The sequence below is a fragment of the Mustela lutreola genome, chromosome 11 (assembly GCF_030435805.1).
Source record: "Mustela lutreola isolate mMusLut2 chromosome 11, mMusLut2.pri, whole genome shotgun sequence".
NCBI lineage: Eukaryota > Metazoa > Chordata > Mammalia > Carnivora > Mustelidae > Mustela > Mustela lutreola.
This window is the reverse complement of record NC_081300.1, coordinates 11,072,863-11,092,714: the sequence shown is the minus strand read 5'-3', so window position 1 is coordinate 11,092,714 and position 19,852 is coordinate 11,072,863. Positions and strand designations below refer to the sequence as shown.

Genomic DNA, 19,852 nt, shown 5'->3' with positions numbered 1-19,852 from the left:
CTTACCTGTAGGCTTTTTTGGCACTCCTGGTATTGTATGTTCTCAGATCAAAGGTGATAAAATAGTATCAGATATTACATTATGTAGTGTGACTAGTAAGAACACATTTGGATGTTTGAATAATTCAGTGTGTAGTTTTTAAAGGAGCTGGTATGCATGCATACATTTGTACCTATTATTTTAATCTAAATTATTTGCTACTTGTTACTATTTGATTTTCTAAGAAACTGAGCCAGTAACATAGAGAAAAATAGTGGTTTATGTGAACAATAGCAGAAATCGATTCTATCAGGAAGACATGAGCTATAATCCATTTCAAAATGCTGCCCAATTTAATGTAACTATCACTAAAAATGAAAAAAATATAAATATCTCTGTTCAGGTATGGTGAATTTTTTTTAAAATCTATTTTTTGTTGTAGTAATGTTAATGTTAATATCCAGAGGTAATTTTTTAAATGTGTTAAGTAGGAAATTCCTAAGATCTTTGATCCATTTTTCCATCTTTTGTTATATTCTGGAATTACTACTCTGCTCAAGCAAAGGTCTTCTGAGTTAGCTTTTTTGAAGACTCCGGGTAAAATGAATTTACTGAAGATTACATTTCTCTTGATTTGTCCCTTGTAGTATTTTCTACGTTTGAAATGCTTATTGAAAAGCATGATGAATAGAAGACTATAAAATCCATAATGTTTGTGGTGTGAGTCTTTGGGAACTGTACACGAGGTGGAAGGAATAAGGAGCTCTATTTACCTTGAACTGTACTGTTCGCATTCTTGAGTTACAATAACAGAAATTGGCATTGGTAACTGAAAAAAAGGAAAAGGAATTTATTGAAATAATTGGGGGTAGCTCACAGAGTTAAAGGAAAAATTGAATAGCTGGTCCTCACGAAAGAGAGGTTTTTGTTTTTTGTTTTTTGTTTTTTTTTAATAAATATGAGTTTTTTCTATAAATATGAGCAGCAAGAATGAGCAAATAATCTTTCGAGCATGCGGCAGTGGGACGAACCCGTGCCAACCCTTTTCTTTTCTCGTGGCCCTCTGTTTAAGGTTCACGGTTTCTTGGAAAGTTTTTTGGCCTGTCTTAGGACGTGTGTCCCGTCTCTTACCCAGGAAGTTCTGGGCATCTTGATGGTGAGTACCATCAAGATTGCATGAGATTGGGAAGGTTTAAATTGCCAACGGAATATTGAGTTGCCATTATCAGAAAGGGGTGAGGATGTAAACAGTGGCGTCTATTGTTTAGCTTTGTCAATGTATATTTGTCACATTACCTCTTGCCCTTTGGGGAGTAGCAGTGATACATTCGTGTTAATGTGGCTCACTCACCCAGAGGTCCTATTTCAGAGGATTGACATGCATATCAATAGCTGGACAATAAGAATGCTACTTGGGAAGAGCACTTAGATATTTTGATCGATCTCCATAGCTTACGGAACAGCAGCAATGATGATAATAGGTGCTTATTAAGGAATTCATTTTATAGGCGGTGTACAGAGCACTGAGCATCTACAGATATTTAAGATGTGGTCCCAGGCCTTTGCCATCTAGCTGTAGGAGATACTGTATACGAAAACCTATTTTTAAAAAAATCTAATATTAAATCTGGAAATGAGAAACCCATCTCATAAAGCCTTCTCATTTTGCAGCTAAAGACACAGAAGAATATAAATGGTGACTAGAAAGCTCAAATAAGTATAGTAGGTTAGGGGCCAGGCCGTGACCATAAATTTTGTCCTTTCATTCCTACGCTGTGGTTTGTAGTAGTGAGCGCAAAGCCCACAGATCCTGTATACTGCCAGGTTTCTTAAAAAGGCATAATTTGTAAGTTATTTTCATTTTAGTTTTTGTTTTTAGTTTAAATTAAAATAAAATGTATTTTTTAAAAAGTTGTAAGATCTGAGGAACAAGGAGATCCAAATATATGTCCTCCAACTGTTCACTACATTAAAGAATTTCAGTGACAGCCTGTATTCTTTATACAAACCAAGAAAGGACAATTATGGATTATATGTGTTTTATTTTTAAAACAGAATGGCTTTAATGAACTAAACTTTAGAGATTTTCCTTTGACTAAGAATTTTTTTTCCTAGCAATATACTATGGGTACATCCTTGATTTCTTCATACTAAGTGCCCTAATTTTTGATTTGATCCTAGGGAAATTACAGTTACAAAAATATGCAGTGACTATTTGTGATAATGTAGGGTAATCGCTGAGATCAGACACAGAAAATTTTGGAGATCTCTATTTCAACTCACTTTACTGATTAATAAACTTGAGCTGAAGGATTAAATAACTAGGAGTTCCCACAGGTAGTCAGAGCAGGCTTGGTGCTATTATCCTAGAATCTCCTGACTTCAAATCCTGGGGTCCCATAGTCCCATCACATCATAATACATTATGATAGTCTCCAAAATTATTCCTGGTGTGATGTAAGAGAAGCTCCATACTGTGGGGGAGGTGGATGGATGAAGGTGAAGAAAACTGTTAGGCTGACAAAAATGTATAAATCTTAGCTTTTTGGTTTAAATCTTTATGCTTCTGATACTATTCTTAGGCTTTCTTTCTAAAACCATTACCCATTTTCTTCAAAATGATGTGTGGCAGGACCCTGTCCCATGAGCCTTGCTTTTCCTCCCAAATAAACCAACCACATTCTGAATGATTTGTTCTTCTGCACAAGCAAAGACCCTCTGAGGCCTGAGGGTCTCTGATCTTAGGCAGGAGTGCAGTTCCCCGGGATGGCAGTTAAGTCTCAGGTGTAAGGCTCGAAGGGCATTCAAAGATGGGAAAGATGGGGATGAGTTAGAGAAGGCAGGACAACCTCCCCAACAACCTCTGTGCCTCCCCCCATCTCCAGGACCTTGGAGACTCCCTAAGTATTTAAAAAAAAAGTAAAGAAAAGAAAAAAAAAATTTTTTTCTTAATGTAATTAGAATGGCTTACTGCCTTAATGCCAGAGGACTATCTTTAAGGAACACAGAACTGAAATAATTGGAAAGGAGAAAAAATGGAGTATAGGAGGACCAAGATGAAGAGAGGCATAAGAAATGAAGATACACGTTGCCTTTTCATTCATCAGTTAAGACATCAGTTTGACTTACAGTTTCAGGTAGGAGAGCATTGGGAAAAAGTAGAAAGAAGCTGAATTGGAGAATCGTTAAGTGGCAGGGACCAAAAGCTTATTTATAGGTAATGTGGTATGTAACGGACGGACGGCTCAGATGACGGCTCTGAATCTTGGCTCCATCAACAACCAACTGTGAGACTTTAGTATCCAGTACTGAAATACCATAATAAGAGTACCTGCTTGCCCTAGTTAGAAATTGTGCTTGGCTAGTAGCAACAAAGCTTAACACTAATGACTTCCTAATGAGAAGTCTGGAGCTATACACCCAAGGACTGACAATTTGGCAGTATAATGTCATCAAGGGCCTTGGCTTCTCATATCAAGCACTCATCACCTCATATTTACAAGATGGCTTTTGGACCTCTTCCCGTTGTGTTCACGTCCCAGGTGAGATGGAGGGGAAGGGCTGAATTAGCAGCTCTGTCCTACCATTTCAGGAGTTTTTCAGTGATGCTTGACTCAACAACTTTCATCTCATTTGCTACCACTTCAAGACACCAATACCACATCTATATAGGAGACTAGCAAATAGAGATGTTCAGCTGAATACATGCTGCCTCTAAACAAAAGCAGGTTCTAGTAATAAGAAGTAAGCGCAAATGAATATGAGATACGTAAATAGTCGTCTTTGTCACACATGACCTTTCAGAGTTGAGGATGCAGGAAAAAATGCAAACTAGGCTTTAATGCTCAAGTCCTTCTGAAAATGGGAAAGTTCTGAAGGAGGGATAGACTGGGGAAAGGCTGATGCATGGGCTTTCGGATACACTGACATTGACTTTGAGCTGAAGATGCTGCAGGTACCTGGAGCAGTTGGTAGCTCTCAGGAACAGGATTGAGGCTAGATACTAAGATTTTCAGCTGCCTGATTAGGAAATGGGTAGACCAGAAGCTTTAATACTGTAGTGACAAAAATACAGAGGTGACCTCTCTAGTTGGTTACTCCAACATACATATATATATGTATATCTATCTATCTGTCTCTCTCTCTATATATATATAGACACACACACACACACACACACACACACACACACACACACACACACACACACACACACATATATATATATGCAGAGGCAAGTTTTTCTTAGGCTGGAATTTGCAGAAACTAGAGGGATTGTTGTGAGTCCACAGCACCAGAAGATGCACTAATGTTCACTCTGGCATGTGATCAGAGAAACATCAATCCTCTCCCTTTCTGCTAAGCCTCTAGTTGACTTGGGCCATCAAACATCTCAATGCCCAGGCCAGTGGGTACAGAAGTACAATAAATGGGCTCGTCCAAACTTCATTAGAGTCTTACTTTTCTTTTAGCTCCATCAGTCCTCCTGTGAGACATGTGGTACCTCTGACTCAAAAGAGTACCCATATTCTTTATTTTTCTTGACTGAGGGATTGTTTTTCTCAGGTAACTTTATATAGTATTGAATGCCTCATATCTAAGATCTAGTTTTTTTTGTATGTCTAGAGGGACTAGACATAGAAAATGAAAATAGGGAAATAGAAATAGAAAATAGGGAACTCCTTTAATTCTGGGTGACCCCAAGTCCTTGGGATTAAGAAGCATAGCCACCATCCAGAATGTTCTAGACAGTTTGTGTCCTCCATGTCCTTGCCCAATCTCCCATCTCTTCTCAAATGAACAGCTTATTCTATCCCTACATCTGCTCTGACTCCCTTTATCATTTCTAGGAGACCAATTTGTTGGTTTTCTCCTATGTATGTTGATAAGGAATAAAATGATGCAAGATTTAGGCTACAATGTGTGGTCCTTGGGAGTTTTGGAGAAACTGGATGCAAAAGTAAGAAAAACAAGTCACCAACCAATTCTAGCTTATTGGTTTGAGCAATCAAGTGATTGGTGGTATCATTTACTTGGAAAGAGTGGAGAAGGTGAAGGTTTGAGAGACAGCAGGAGTTGTAACTTCAGTTGGGACATGTTACATTTCAGTTCATGTTGTATAACCATGCGGTGATATTAAGCATATAATTCAATATATAAGTCTGGTGGCCAAGGAACTTTAATGTAGATTTGGGAGCAATCAAAAGTATAGGTTACTTAAGCTATGGGACTGTATAAATTTCAGAGGGAAAGCATTTTTATATAGAGAAGAGAGGAGGACCACACAGGAGAGTTTTCAGAGAGTTTAAGTAAAGAGAAGTTATGAAGAGGAACGTGAACCAGCCAAGGTGACTGTAAAGCACGGGCAGTGGTGTAGGAACACAGAGAATATGTGGTACTGACAAAGGCAGATGGAGACTATGTGTTAAGGAGGAGTCAGTGGTCAGTCATAGTATATTTGAATGAGAGAGTAAGAAAAGAATAGAGGTGAGCAATGGACTTGATGATATAAAGGCCAACAGTGAACTAGACACACATGAGGAAATGTGTTTTTTAAAGTAGAAAACATACTTGCTTTCAATTCAAATAAGGTACAGAGGAAAATATCTTATTCCAAGGAAAAACATTTTGAAAAGGTCAGAGCAGATGGGATGTGCAGAATAAGTCTGATTTTAATACAAATAAAAACACTTAAGCTATAATAGAAGGATGGGAAAAAAAGAGGGTATAGAGGAACTCAAGTAAGATTTATTTTTCTCATACCCTGTATACCACAAATCTTAGAAGTGTGAGTACATTTTGTTTGTACTGCATTATCATTTCAAACAATTTAATTTTGTTTTTCTTCAAAACCCTCAACTCTTCTGTGGAATGCATCATCAGAATCTTCCATGTTGCTATCAACCACTAAATATACAGTTATCACATTAATTCATTGAAGATTTTAGTTTCTGGATCATTTTATTCCTGCCCATAGTAACTCCTGACATGGTGATTGGTAACTGATTGAATTATACCAATGACTCATTAAACATGCTGATCTTTCACTTTCTTGGTCTTCTTGACTCTGGTGATCTGTTCCTCTGCCTTGATTTAGTCTTAGGGTATTTTTTGTTGTTTTGTTTTGTTTTGTTTTAGTTTTTGTTTTTTATTTTTATTTGACACAGAGAGAGAGAGAGGAATCACAAGTAAGCAGAGCAGCAGGCGGGGGCGGGGGAGTGGGGGAGCAGGCTCCCTGCTGAGCAGACAGCCCAACTCAGGACTCTATTCCAGGACCCTGGGATCATGACTTGAACCGAAGGCAGAGGCTTTAACCCATTGAGCCATCCAGGCATCCCAGATTGAGTCATAGGTTTTTAAAAACATACTCTTGAGTTGTCAGTCATCTAACATACTCTACTACTGAAAATTTACCTCAAGGATCTCATTCTCTGTCTACCACTTCTCACTCCAGCAATTCTGCAACCTGATGCTATCAGAATCTTCTCGATATCAGTCTGTTTCCCCTTATTTCCTTAACTCTTCCTTATGAACCATACCATGGGCCTTCATTATTAGCACTCCTGTGTACATGCCCCTATCATCTGTACCCCCCCTTTCCACTGTCCATGACTAGTCAAATCCAACCCAGTGCTCTTTGTGCACCTTCAAACACATGTATGACAACAGAACAAGACAGATAGGCAGGATGACTGGTCTCGCATTGAACTGATGAACATAAAATGCAAATTGGCAATTCACAATGCTTAGCCATCCCATTATACATCCCTTCGTCTGTGTACACGTGTGTATTTTTATATATATATATATTTTTTTTTCTGTCCCTTCTAATAAATGACTTCTCCCTCCTTCTCAAAATGTTTTCTCTTCTTTGCTCTCTCAGCTGATAATCTTATTTCATGTGCCATCAAGAAAGTAAAAACATCAGAAAATAAGCTCCTAATACTCTTATCTCCTAAACACCTATTGCTGGACAAAGACAGTAGTTGTTGGTTTATGGTTAATTTTCTAATATTTTCTGATACCTCCTATCTCCTTGCTATGTTTGCTCTGTCTAGAATTTTATAATACAGCAGACTAGAAGTAGATGTTTCTATTTAATAATAGTAGTTGGAGAACTATGGAAACATAAAATACATTCTTAAATTGGATATGTGTTGGCTTATCTGTTCTTTTGTGTGTTTTTAAATAAGATTTCTTCACTCAACTAGAACCACTGGGGGTGAGGGTGTGGTGGTTTGACATAGTCATTAATTAGAGGTGGATGAATTTTGTGTATGGAACAAATAACAGCATAATGGAGTTAGAATATAGGTGGAACAGTCATTTTTTCACTAGTATTTGGATAGCAGATATTTTGAGAAAATGCTTCTCTACACCAAAATATTCATGTAATTTTAGGGGTTCTACCTTGAAACATATCAATGGAATCCCAGTCAAGATCCTAAATGAGAGATTTTTTGAAAGTTAGGGGATTAAGATCAGACTGGTGTTGTCAAGACAAAAGATGTTGTCTGTTGCCTATATCTGTTGCTAAGTGTATGTGAATGGGCAAGATGCCTATATCTGTTTCATTTTAGAAGGACCTATGAACGTGACAAGGGCTACTAAATCTATTGTAAATGATTTTGCAGAGTCAAAATAATAATAAAATAAATTTGAAGTTTATTAGTTCAACAATCCACTGTGAAGATAACTATACTAAGGTTTTATTTTTTACTGACAGAAAAGCAAAAAGTTTACTGACAAGCAGTTAGGAACTGAGTATAACATTGGTGAAATTTTAAACTAAGCATGTATTTATGTTACTAATATGACAGATTGTGGAATCAGCAGGATTTGGTGGTTGGCTATGCAATTAATGAAATAAATTTAGCAAACTGTAATCAAACAAATATTGAAGGTTTTTTTTTTCTTTCTTTTTTTAATGTTCAATTAGGTATTCAATTGACAGAAACACAGACTTGGAGAGATACTTTAATATTGATGCCAACAGTGGAGTTATTACAACTGCCAAATCTTTGGATCGAGAGACAAATGCTGTTCATAATATCACAGTTCTTGCAATGGAGAGCCGTAAGTTGTAAGGTTGAACATTAAATGAGGATGGAGGACTTTGAGAGTACAGAATGGGCTGTCGTTGAGGTGGTAATTTCCACTTGAGTTCTATTACGTGCCTATCTGAATTGATCAAAATCTTGAAAATCCTTAATTTCAAGCTGAGAAATATATTTATATTCCTTAACTTTATTTGCTAATACGCACAAAGTTAAGGAAAAGAGATTGCTATAAAGTAACAGGCCTGAGTTACCTTCAGGGAGCTCACTATTGTTTCATAGTTTTATTTCATAAGCTGCATTTATGCTGGTATAGAGTTAGTCCAGTAGCTTACAAAAAGTAATAACTTGATCCCTAACAATACACACATATATGCATATTGATATTGAACTAATTTTAGCCCCTGATAAGAAAAATATTGAAAGAGGGATGCATAGATATGTTATGCATATTATCTCTATATATAGTATATGTGCATGGATAATATGTATATATGTGTATAGTCATACAAATTTGTACTCTAGCCTCAAAGAATATTGAAATTCATGGTTTATTAGTCCTCTTTTCAATGATTTTCTCATCAGGGACTCAAATAAAGCCACACATGTACTATACATACGTATGGCGTTTGGATCAAATTTTCTGTTGCTCCCTTTGAAGTCTTTAGTGTTATGTTTCTAGATTTCATTTATGGTTTGGTCATTTTCTTATTAGAATCATGATTTAGAGAGGCAAACCATTTCGGCTGAGGCTAATTGTTTTTCAAAGGAGTTGCTTGAGGAAGACAGCAATGAAATAATAGCTTTACTCTCAGAGTACATGATAAGACAAATTTTCCTCTTTATTAGAGAATCCATCTCAAGTCGGAAGAGGCTATGTGGCCATTACTATACTTGACATCAATGACAACGCCCCCGAATTTGCTATGGACTATGAGACCACTGTGTGTGAAAATGCCCAGCCAGGGCAGGTAAGAGCTTTCTGCACACCAGCTTCCTAGCTTGTGGTTTCTTTAAAAATATCCAGTAGCAGTTACCTTTGAAATTCTGCCAGCTTTAAGATAAAATGTAATCAGCACATCTCAGCAAAACTAACACTTTGATGTGTAGCATAAACTAATATTGAAGGAACTTTAAAATTCTGGTTTAATTGGGATGATGAAATTTCTCAGGAAGAAAGGGCAACATGGTGAAAGCCGTGGTAAACGGTAAAGGGCTTTGATTCCTTTAAGGAAAAATCTAGCATATGATGCTTGATTGGCCTGCCCCCTGTTTTACACAGCAGGAGTTATGTACCTTGAACTTCTAAGAACTAAGTAGGGTTTAATCTTGGTGTGGCTTGTTCTGCTCATCCATTCTGTTTGGTGTTTTGGGGCATGTGCTGGGCTGGTACAGCTTATTTCTCAGGTTCATAAAAGTAAATGCAAACATGAAATTTCAAAGGGACATGATTGGTTTTTCAGAGCCCTTTTTAGATTGGGTTCATAGTAGTACATCTGGTCCAACCCCCAAGGAGGATGGTATTTGTTATAAGGTATAAAATTGCTCTGTCCTGTCATACAGAACAGCAGGGCACAGCAACATGCTTTCATGCTTTTTAATTCTCTATCCTAGGTTATCCAGAAGATCAGTGCTGTGGATAAAGATGAACCATCCAATGGACACCAGTTTTATTTCAGCTTGACAACTGATGCAACAAATAACCACAACTTTTCATTGAAAGATAACAAAGGTAAAGTATTATTATTATCACCAGTGGAGGCAGCAGGTACAGACTCTCTAAGCAACAACTTTTTCTTGCTCAGGAATGCTGATTATGGACACACACACACACACACACACACTAGCAAGGACATTAATTAAAGGGCAATGAGCCCCTCAAGTAATTTTTATCTATGGATTTGCTGTCATGAAGAAGCAGCTGCTAGTTAAATCATTTCAGGCCTAAATCCAAATAGGGGAGAAGCCAGATCCATCTCTCTCTGACTTTTCTTCTAGACCTTTGAGAGCCAGCTAAATTTGTTAATAAGACTGTACTACATAGTATAACTTGAGACATTAGGAAAATAATTGGTATTTCCTGTTTGATATCAACCTAAATCTTGACTTAAGATTTTCAATAGTAGCATCAGTTATACTTTTGTTTTTAACAAAAAATAGAAGTAATCCATGCAGATAATTAAAAGATATATTCCTGATTCAGGGAAGTAAAAAAAAAAAAGAACAAAAGAATTTCCTGTCACCCTAAATTCATTTCTCTGCTTCAAAAGTAAACACACACACACACACACACACACATACATACACACATTTTTGCTTAAATATGTATTTATATGCACACACACAGAGACACACAGAATAGAATATTTACATTTTATAAATATATATAGACTGACATAGGCATATATATTTTATATATAAATATATGTAGATAATTATATATATAATGATATCTATATATCATCATATATCAATATATATATCATCAATATATATATAATCAATAAATCTATATATATATCATCATAGGCAACACATGGACAATTATAAGAACTTTTAAAGTAGGAGAACCTGCTGTTCTATAATTTTTAATTTATATATTCAGAGGTGTTTTCATTCAAGGTATTTATTTTAACAAAAGGGCATTTGCAACTGAAAAATATACAGAGAGAGGAGTATTCCCCAACAATACAGAAAATGTAATTCCTTTGAGTTGAATATGTGAGTCAGCTTTCAGGATAAAAGAAAACCTGTAGAAATAGATTTTCTAGTCAAACACCGGCTCATCTAAAAAAGACTTATTCAGAAGGTGGATATTATAAGTGCTTTTTGCCTGAAGCTGCCATCTTCTTTAGTGCAGAAAATCCAACTTTGACCTCAAAAATTCAATCTGAAAATAATAGTTTTCCTGACCCCACTCTCTGCTTAAATGAGAATACTATCTTGTCCCTTTAGTAATATAAAAGGAAGAGCATTCTCTATGTGGGTAATCCCAGACTCTCTGACTTAATCATATTTGGGACAATTCTCAGCACTTTAATTCATCCAGCACAAGTGTAGAGAGGGGATTTTATGACCTTGCCAAGAAGAGTCTGAATATTTCCCCCATGTGTCATCCTATCCAGTACCACCACGATGGTTGGACAGCACATGCACTAAAATGTATGGATTTATGGGACATCCCCACTGCTGCACAATTGAAAGATTTCCCTAGGTCAAGACCAGAGCTCTGGAGCATGTACCTTGGAGGAAAACATGTAGGAAGAAAAAGAAGATCAGTTCTTATATCGGCTTCCATGCTAGGAACTGCGTAGATAACATGATGAATTTTATGATCTCCTTCCCAAACATAGGGCTTTCTTTCACATATTGGGCATTTAGGCACATGTTCCACAATCCAGTGTGTGTGTGTGTGTGTGTGTGTGTGTGTGTGTGTGTACCTGCATGCGTCTATTTGATACCAATCATGTTAGATTACAATTCAACAGCTCTGAAAAACTTTGTGTATCAAAACATGAATACATGTATCGTAATGATTGGGATGCAAAGAAATAGACGTGTGTATTACTATTAAGTGTATAGAAACATACTGAAAACAATATCCTCCAGCAACTCCCTGTGTAGATTTTTAATGAACACCACAACTTTAAGTCTTAAAAGATTTGTTTACAGAAAAACTTACCAGATGGAACCTGAAAATCAACAGTTTTATTCTTGCCACTTCTATAACTGAAGGTTATATGTTTTCTCCAGGGTCCTGTGAGCTTCCTGTTTTGTGCTCTTTGGACCAGGTAGATTTCAGTTTGCTCTTTCATTGGAGCATTGTTAATTCTTTTACGATAAACACTGGATAAATATCTTTCTGATAGCTTGGAAAGGAGGCACATATTAAAGTACACTAGATGAAACTATGATCCTATTTTCCTTCTTCATGTTTTAATTGCTGTAAATTTAAAGAATCACATAAATTCTCTAATTAATTAAGATGTAGCTGGGTAAATTGCTAGTAGACAAAAAAAAAATTATTTCTGGTATAGAAATCACAGTTATGTGATACAGACTTACTGAGCACTGATAAAGATTTCATAATTAAATGTTAGATAAAATAGAATATTGAATATAAATTAAACACAAATGACCTATTTTATCACTGATAAAATGTTTATATACATGGGGTGTGGGTAACAATATATACCAATATGGACTTTGAAAAAACTACACAAAATTCCTTTCCTGAATATCTATGTTTATGTCATTCAGATAAAGCTGGATTATGTTATTTTTCTTATTTCTATATTGGGTTTGGAACTTGTCAAGGAGGGGATGGATTGGGATTTTTTATTTTTGCTATCTGATGATGCTGCAAAAGTATTTATCCTTTTAGTTTGAATCATCCTCTTTGTAAGTGTGTGATTTGAAATTTAGGAGAAAAGGGTGTACTCTATATGATTTTTACTAAGTTGCAGTTAAGTGATGAATAAAAATTTTCATATTCAGACTCTTGCCAAGTCTGATCTCATATTCAGTTTTATTTGATATCTGTTTCCTTTGGTCATAACTGTGTAGCATGATGTAAATACATTAAAATGTATTAAAATTAACAAGTACTCTGTAGTAGAGCTCTCTGACAAGACACTTAACAAAATGACTTAAATCATATCAATTTGTGTGTGTGTGTGTGTGTGTGTGTGTGTGTTTCTTCTAGAAGTTTCTAATCCCTTTCACCTATTTCGCCCAGCTCCCCACCCCCTTAAATCAGGTAAGTTTGGCAGGACTGAGTCCATTAGAAATCTTGTGTTACACATTTATTTTCTCTGTCTTAGACAACACAGCTTCCATTATCACCAGGAGAAATGGCTTCCGGAGACAAGAACAATCTGTTTACTATCTGCCGATCTCCATCGTCGACAGCGGATCGCCTTCCCTCAGCAGCACCAACACCCTCACCATCCGCGTCTGCGACTGTGATGCCGATGGGATCGCTCAGACCTGCAATGCCGAGGCCTACGTTCTACCCGCCGGCCTCAGCACAGGAGCCCTGATTGCCATACTCGCCTGTGTCTTGACATTGCTGGGTAGGTACTGCTTCCAGGTTGCGCCCTAAGAGCAATCGCACCGACCATACAGCATGACCTTCTCTTTTCTTTTGCTGATGGTACCTTTTTGAGAACATGTGCGAGTGTTCTGTTCGATGGTGTTTCCTTCAATGAGCCATGTTCCTTGGCCCCACTTTCCAATGGTATATTGAAAATACAACTCGGAAAAAATAATTTCATTTTTAAAACAATAGGGAAGATAAGTGACTGTTTAAATTTGATTTTTTTTTTCAAATTTACCATGTCACAGCTATTTGTGTTAAAATACCCTACAAAGGAGATATATTAGACCAGAATCTTTTCTATGTTGTTTTGATAATGTGATTACTTCAGAAATTATAGCTTTATATCCCCCCTCTTTTCAGAAAAGATTTAAGGTAGATTTTAAAATTATTCACAAATTTGAAAAGATTGTAATTTTAGGAATGTAAAAGTTATAATTTCCCAAGAATTAATATATTTAATTATATTCTCCATGATTACTTTATTGCATGGGTAAATAAGATTTATAACTTATGTTAGAATTAGTTTTATAGGAGATTATGCAGTACCCTTTTAAAAATTGGGAGACATCCAACACGGGCATTGGGTAATGGGTTTATGGTTTATTCCTTAGCTACATTGTCTTTCAGAGTAGAACTTCTTACATCAAGGACAACAAGCGTTTAGTATTACATCTGAGACCATATCGTGTGTTTTCTTAGGGTCTAATATAATTTGTGAACCCATTTATAACATATTTTTGTAAAAGCTGGATTTGGCAATGTGAGTCTTCACTGTGTAATGTTTAAAAACAAGTTTTATGAAGTTAAGTAAACCTAACTTTTATTACAGCTCCTAACATACACTAGCTTTTCACCAGAGGAACATTATAAAGCTGGCTACTTAATCTAGAAGGGTAAAATAATAGAACTAGACTGTAAGGTTGTTGTAAAAGTTAAATGAGATAATCATGTGCCTACCATATAGCAGACATACAGTAACTTTTAAGTGTTATTGATGAAGTGAATTCTCAATCTATTAACCAAGCTAAGACTTCGTCACTAATATACTGTAAATGATTCCTACAAATGGAAATGACTGACTTCAATAACCAGCTAAACAGATAAATCTAGGAAGGAAAAAACTTTTTTTTTTTTTTCCTAATACCTTCACACAGGTGGCAGAAAGTCTCAAACTCATTAGAACTGGTAAGTAATTCTCAGTTAAAGCCTGATTAGAATAGAATACAAAAGACTGGAGTAAGTTTTGAAAAAGATGGAACCATTGCAAAGGCAGATGGTGTCTGGATGACTTTTTGAACTTAACCTGGCCAGTTATCACAGACAATTTAGATTACGGAGTACTTCAAATGAGTAAGATAAAATTGAATTCCTCACAATTTAATCATACCCAACAATTAATTACCTTTGATTTCTTTTAAAGTTGTCTATCTAATGACGCCTACTTCATTGTTAGAACATACTTTTACCATTGACCTAAGGATTCCTTGCAAGTTAGGTTGCTTGTTGGTTCTAATTAAGAATCATTACTTAGCTGTCCCTGAAAATAAGTAAAATAGTCTTATAGATTTCATTCTTACATATGATATGTAAGACTATGTGATTGTGTGTGTGTGTGTGTGTGTTTGTGTGTGTGTGTACACATTTGTCTCAGGGTATGATCATAGGTTTTTGTGGATTTCATCAAAATTTAGTTATATTTGAGCATTTCCCTCCAACAGATATCAGATTAGGAATATCTCTTCCACTTCTTAGGACAAGGTGTTTATGTCTTATATTTTACTCATTTTTAAAAGTTTCTCCAAGTCTACAAAAACATAAGTCAAAACAGAGCCTACTGTGCTTAAATTCATTTGTGAACTACTGGCTTTCATTTCTCAGTGAGGACTTGGCTCAGTAATCAGTATGTTTCTGTTTAGAATTGAGTCTTTTTATGTCGTATTTCCTGAGTCTTTAGAAGCAAAGGATCAGGACTTTGCATTTTTGTTAGGTTCTGTCTCTTCAATTACAGACTCTGGGTTTTCACACAAAATGTGCCAAAGCCAGCATGACTGAGTGTTTGGGTGGGGGTGGTTGGGTAGGAGACACAGCCTCACATGGGTCATGACTCCTAGTGTACACAGGACTCATACTTTATACCTTAAGAAGTGAGGTGGATTTTATTCCTAGACACTAGATAACAGGATTTGTAACTCAACCTTTTAGGCTTTTAAATAAATATTGCTAGAAAAAAGCAAGGTGGGCTGCCTTGGTTCAGTCGTTAAGCATCTGCCTTCAGCCTAGGTCTTGATCTCAGGGTCCTGGGATCGAGTCCCACATCAGGTTCTCTGCTCAGTGGGGAGCCTGCTTCTCCCTCTCTTTTTCAATCTCCTCCCCTGCTCATGGTCTTTGTCTCTCTCTCTCTCTCTCTCCCAAATGAATAAATTAAAAAATGGTTTTTTAAAAGGGGGGGGGCAATGTAAAGGGGTGGAAATAGGGCGGGACTACTTGAAAATCTAGTTCAATCTAAGGATGAAACTAGAGAATCTTGGGCTTTGAACCCCTAGGAAAAGGTGCTTCCCTGTATGCCAAGTTTGTTTTCCAGTAATGTTGCAAATCAAAGCTATTTGTAAGAGAAGAGAAAGGAATGCCCTGAAGTTTCCAGAATATTCATGCTGGAAGGCATAGAAATGAATTCTAGCCCAAACCTCTGCACTTTTCAGAGGGGGAAAAGGAAGTACAACCAGGTTCGAGGATTTCAGGAAGTCATATACCAAGTTAACGGCCAGGTTGCCTCCTTTTCATCAATCACTGTTTTTAGATGAAACGACAAAGAAAATACACCTTGAAAATGTGTTTTTTTCAAAATTGTTCATATGTAGTCCTTTCTCAAAATTGAAAAAATCATGTTATATGAAGCTGGTCATGTCAACTTCATGTTAGTTTCCTTCTAACTTTATGGGTGAACCCTTTCCCGAGTTTTCTCCCATCCCAAGTTTGTTCTCACCCTTTCAAATTTATTTGTATTCTCTAAATGGAAGATGATCCCAAACTGAGAACCCAAAGTTTCCTTTACTTACATTGAATACAACTTGAATGGGAGAGATTGTGGTCATAGTCAATGTTCATGATAAAGTTATCAGTCAGATGAAATTATTTTGCAAGTAGACACATTTCATCTGTATATGGCAAGATACTTTAGTATTCTAACGTTCGACTAAATATTTTGTTCGGACACCAGTCTTTAAGATTTTATTTATTTATTGAAGAAGAGAGAGAATGCAAGCAAGGGGAAAGGCAGAGGGAGAGAGAGAGAATCATAAGCAGGCTTCATGTTCGGCAAAGAGCCCAACATGGGACTCCACCTTATGACTCTGATATCATGACCTGAGCAAAAATCAAGAGTCAGAGCCTTAACAGACTGAGCCCCCAGACTGAGCCCTACGCCAACACCAGTTTTTTTCTGCATGTTTATCATATTGAATTCATAATTGTGAACATACATGGTTATTTTCCAACCAATCTGAATGTACTTCAGAGAAAAACAAATCCAGGGCACCTGAATGTGGCTCAGTTGGTTAAGTGCCTGCCTTCCACTCAAGTCATGAACTCTGGGTCCTAGACCAAGCCCCCTTGTAGTCAGGCTTCCCACTTAGCAGAGGGTCTGTTTCTTTCTTTCCTTTTGTCCCTCCCCCCAGTTCTTTTGCTCTTCCTCTCAAATAAAATCTTTAAAAAAATGTATGAATGACTAACACTAAATCATTACTTCAGTGGATTTTGAGAAATGAGCAGAAAGAATTTCAGTTTTTTTAAATGTTTCAATATTAAATATTGCACATCGATCCAGAGAATATTATAGCTGTTTTCTTTGTTAGTTTCTTAGTTAGCAGGTGCACACTAAAATTGTCACTGAATTTACTATATTAAGTTTTGTTTTTCCATATTTAGACTTTTAGTTCCAAGTAACTGATGTCATATAACATCCCCTCTAGCTCTCTGCTCTTTAGCCACAACTGGGATTAGTTAGACTGGCCCCACTTCAGGTTTAATAAATCATTTGTGGAAAACACTGCTTGCTACATGGGATTCAGGTTCTTGCCCTGTGTCCAGGGTGACCAGCTTGACATTCCGCTGTCATGCATCTTTGCACTTTTCTTTTCTTTTCTTTCCTGGTCCACAGAGTGCTGAATCATGTTTGCTCCTCTGTTACTATGGCCACTCATGATTATGTTCAACAGGAAAACATTTTCCTAGTTCTCTAAGTGATAGTATTACATATATATGTATATTATATATATGTATGTTACATGTATATATATTTACTTAGGTAATACTAAGTATACTAATACCTATTATACTAATAGGTAATACTAATACATACATACACATACACACACACACAAGATTGATCCCCATCATAATCTATAATGATAGTCCTAGTGATATTAAAGGACAGAAGTGGCTAATTTATGGTAGCACATATGTTCCTCTTTCAAACAGGTATAAGCTAAGTAAAAATTAATTACATTTAATAAGCTCATACTAAGTGCTAGACATTAGCTAAGTGCTTTATGAGCATGGTCTAATTTAATTCTCACAACGTCTTTCCAGACAGGTATTAAATAGTATTATGCCCACTTTTTATACGAGAAAACTAAATTAGAGGAAACACGCACAAAGTTCCAAGTTGTCACAGCCAGGACCCAAACACAAGCGGGGCTGCCTGCTGAATGTCCTTTATAAGGTATTTTTCCGTATGTGTTTTCTAATAGGAGAGACTTGTGTGTCTCTGGGAAATGCCTGTTGATCTGCGGGTATCACAGCCCAGCACTGCCAAAGTAGAGCTGGCAGAATCTTTGATCTGCTTTACAAAGCAGGTTGATCACTTCTTTGGCTCTGAATGTCTAATTTGCAGTATCCTCCAACTACTTCCAACCTTGAGAGAACACATCAAGAATTATAGATGATAAATTTGAGATTATACTTCATTACGACCAAAATATATGCTATACCAATTCTCTTTGGACACACAATATTCTTTATGCTTAGGTCAGTTTTGTGTCTGTCTTGACAATCAAATTCTAACTGCCACATTTAATGGAGAGGAAATCTGTGATACTTTTCTGGGGCAAGGGGAAGCTCAGTTTTGTTTGTAATGTAATGTTTTGCTGTCTCGAGACATGGAAAGCAGCATCCCTTTTGTGCAGATGATTCGCAGAACTCTGGGATGGACACATTCCTCTAACAGACTGCTGACATTAGAAATTTGAGTAGAATTATTAAATCCTGAACAGTTTTCCTACACCCTTACCTCTCCTCCTGACTTAGTCCCCACTTTCATGTTTTTGAAGGGGAATCAATCACACTTTACTTTTTTCTTCCATCTCCCACAGCCAATCGGTCTCCCTAAAATATGAAATTTTACTTTGTTGACTCTTGAATCTGTGCCATGCTCTCCCTTGATGCCGCACCTGATTTTGACCCAAGTCTATCGTTGCTCTCCTGAGCTGCCCATCTCTACCAGATCCAATCTACCAGCGTCCCAGGCAGACTGAGTTTCTCCACAGCAAATGTGACTGTGACACATGCCAGCTTAAAAGAAGATTTCCATGGCCCCCGTGGTCTACAGATGAAAATCACAGACTTTCTATGCTCTAACTGCCCCCTACCATTTCAACCTGCAGCCACATTGCAGAGCTGCTCTTTCTCAGACTCATCCTGCTTTTGTCTTACCTGCTCGTATGTGACTTGTTCCTTTTGCCTCGAACACCTTTGCCCTGATTTTCTTCAGTGTCCAGGTTGGGTGCTGTTCCTGCATGCCCCAGAGCACCTTTTGTATACCAGAGTGTCCTTCGTGGCTGACTCACCTGTTTCATTAGTTTGTATATCTGCTCCAGCAGACTCCTGCTTTTGGAGCCAGGGGCTGAGTATTATTTTATCATTATGTACATAGCCATAAAAGGCTGATGTGACATGGAGAGGGCATGTTACACCTACATTCTGAATGAGACCATGGATGATTTGAATGTATTCGTTAGCAGGAAAGAGGGTTTGATTTTATTTTTGTCCTTATCCATAAATAGTATCTCCATTACAGCCAGACTTTCCCATTTCCTAAGATTATATGATTTTAGGGCATTTTGTCTGAAATCCAGCCTCTTTATTTTTTTTCTATAAAGTAGATATGGCACACAATTAAAATACTGACATTGTACTTTTGAGTTAATAGCCCTGCATATCTACAAGGGCTCAAGAAAAAATAAATCTGAATATATGATTTTCCAAATCTATCTAAAGGTAGAGAAAATACTGCAGTATTTCAAAGTTAATGCATTTGTTGTTAAAATTCAGCTTCAATTTTAGTCAAAAATGCTATAGTTGTTATCTACTTTACCTCATGCCCATGCTTAGATTGTATCAAATATAAATTTTCATTTATTCTTTGGGGCTATAAATAATAGAGTAGGTTCATAAGTACAAGTTCAAATTCTGGCCTTTTGTGACTAAGGATCTGCATATATCTCCGATTCTACAGCACATAGATCCAGACAAAATGACAAGTTGAATTCTCTCACCCTTTACATCTTAGCTTAGATGTCACTTCCAATGACATCTGTCTTTGATCATCAGACTGCACTAGCACCCCTGTATTTTTCCTATCATTTCACTTTTTAAAACATAGATTATTTCCTTGCTTGAGACATTTCAGAAGCATCAAATGTACTTACATAAAATCCAA

At 36.7% G+C, this 19,852-nt stretch overlaps 1 protein-coding gene across 1 annotated transcript in view; it reads left to right on the top strand.

The window, feature by feature from the left end:
* CDH7 (cadherin 7) overlaps nucleotides 1-19,852 on the top strand; it is a 119,387-nt gene that overhangs the window by 86,363 nt on the left and 13,172 nt on the right. Inside the window, exons 8-11 of the mRNA XM_059140328.1 lie at nucleotides 7,919-8,055; nucleotides 8,886-9,007; nucleotides 9,651-9,768; nucleotides 12,860-13,111. Coding sequence (XP_058996311.1) covers nucleotides 7,919-8,055; nucleotides 8,886-9,007; nucleotides 9,651-9,768; nucleotides 12,860-13,111 — 629 coding nt within the window. The remainder of the gene's footprint in view (nucleotides 1-7,918; nucleotides 8,056-8,885; nucleotides 9,008-9,650; nucleotides 9,769-12,859; nucleotides 13,112-19,852) is intronic.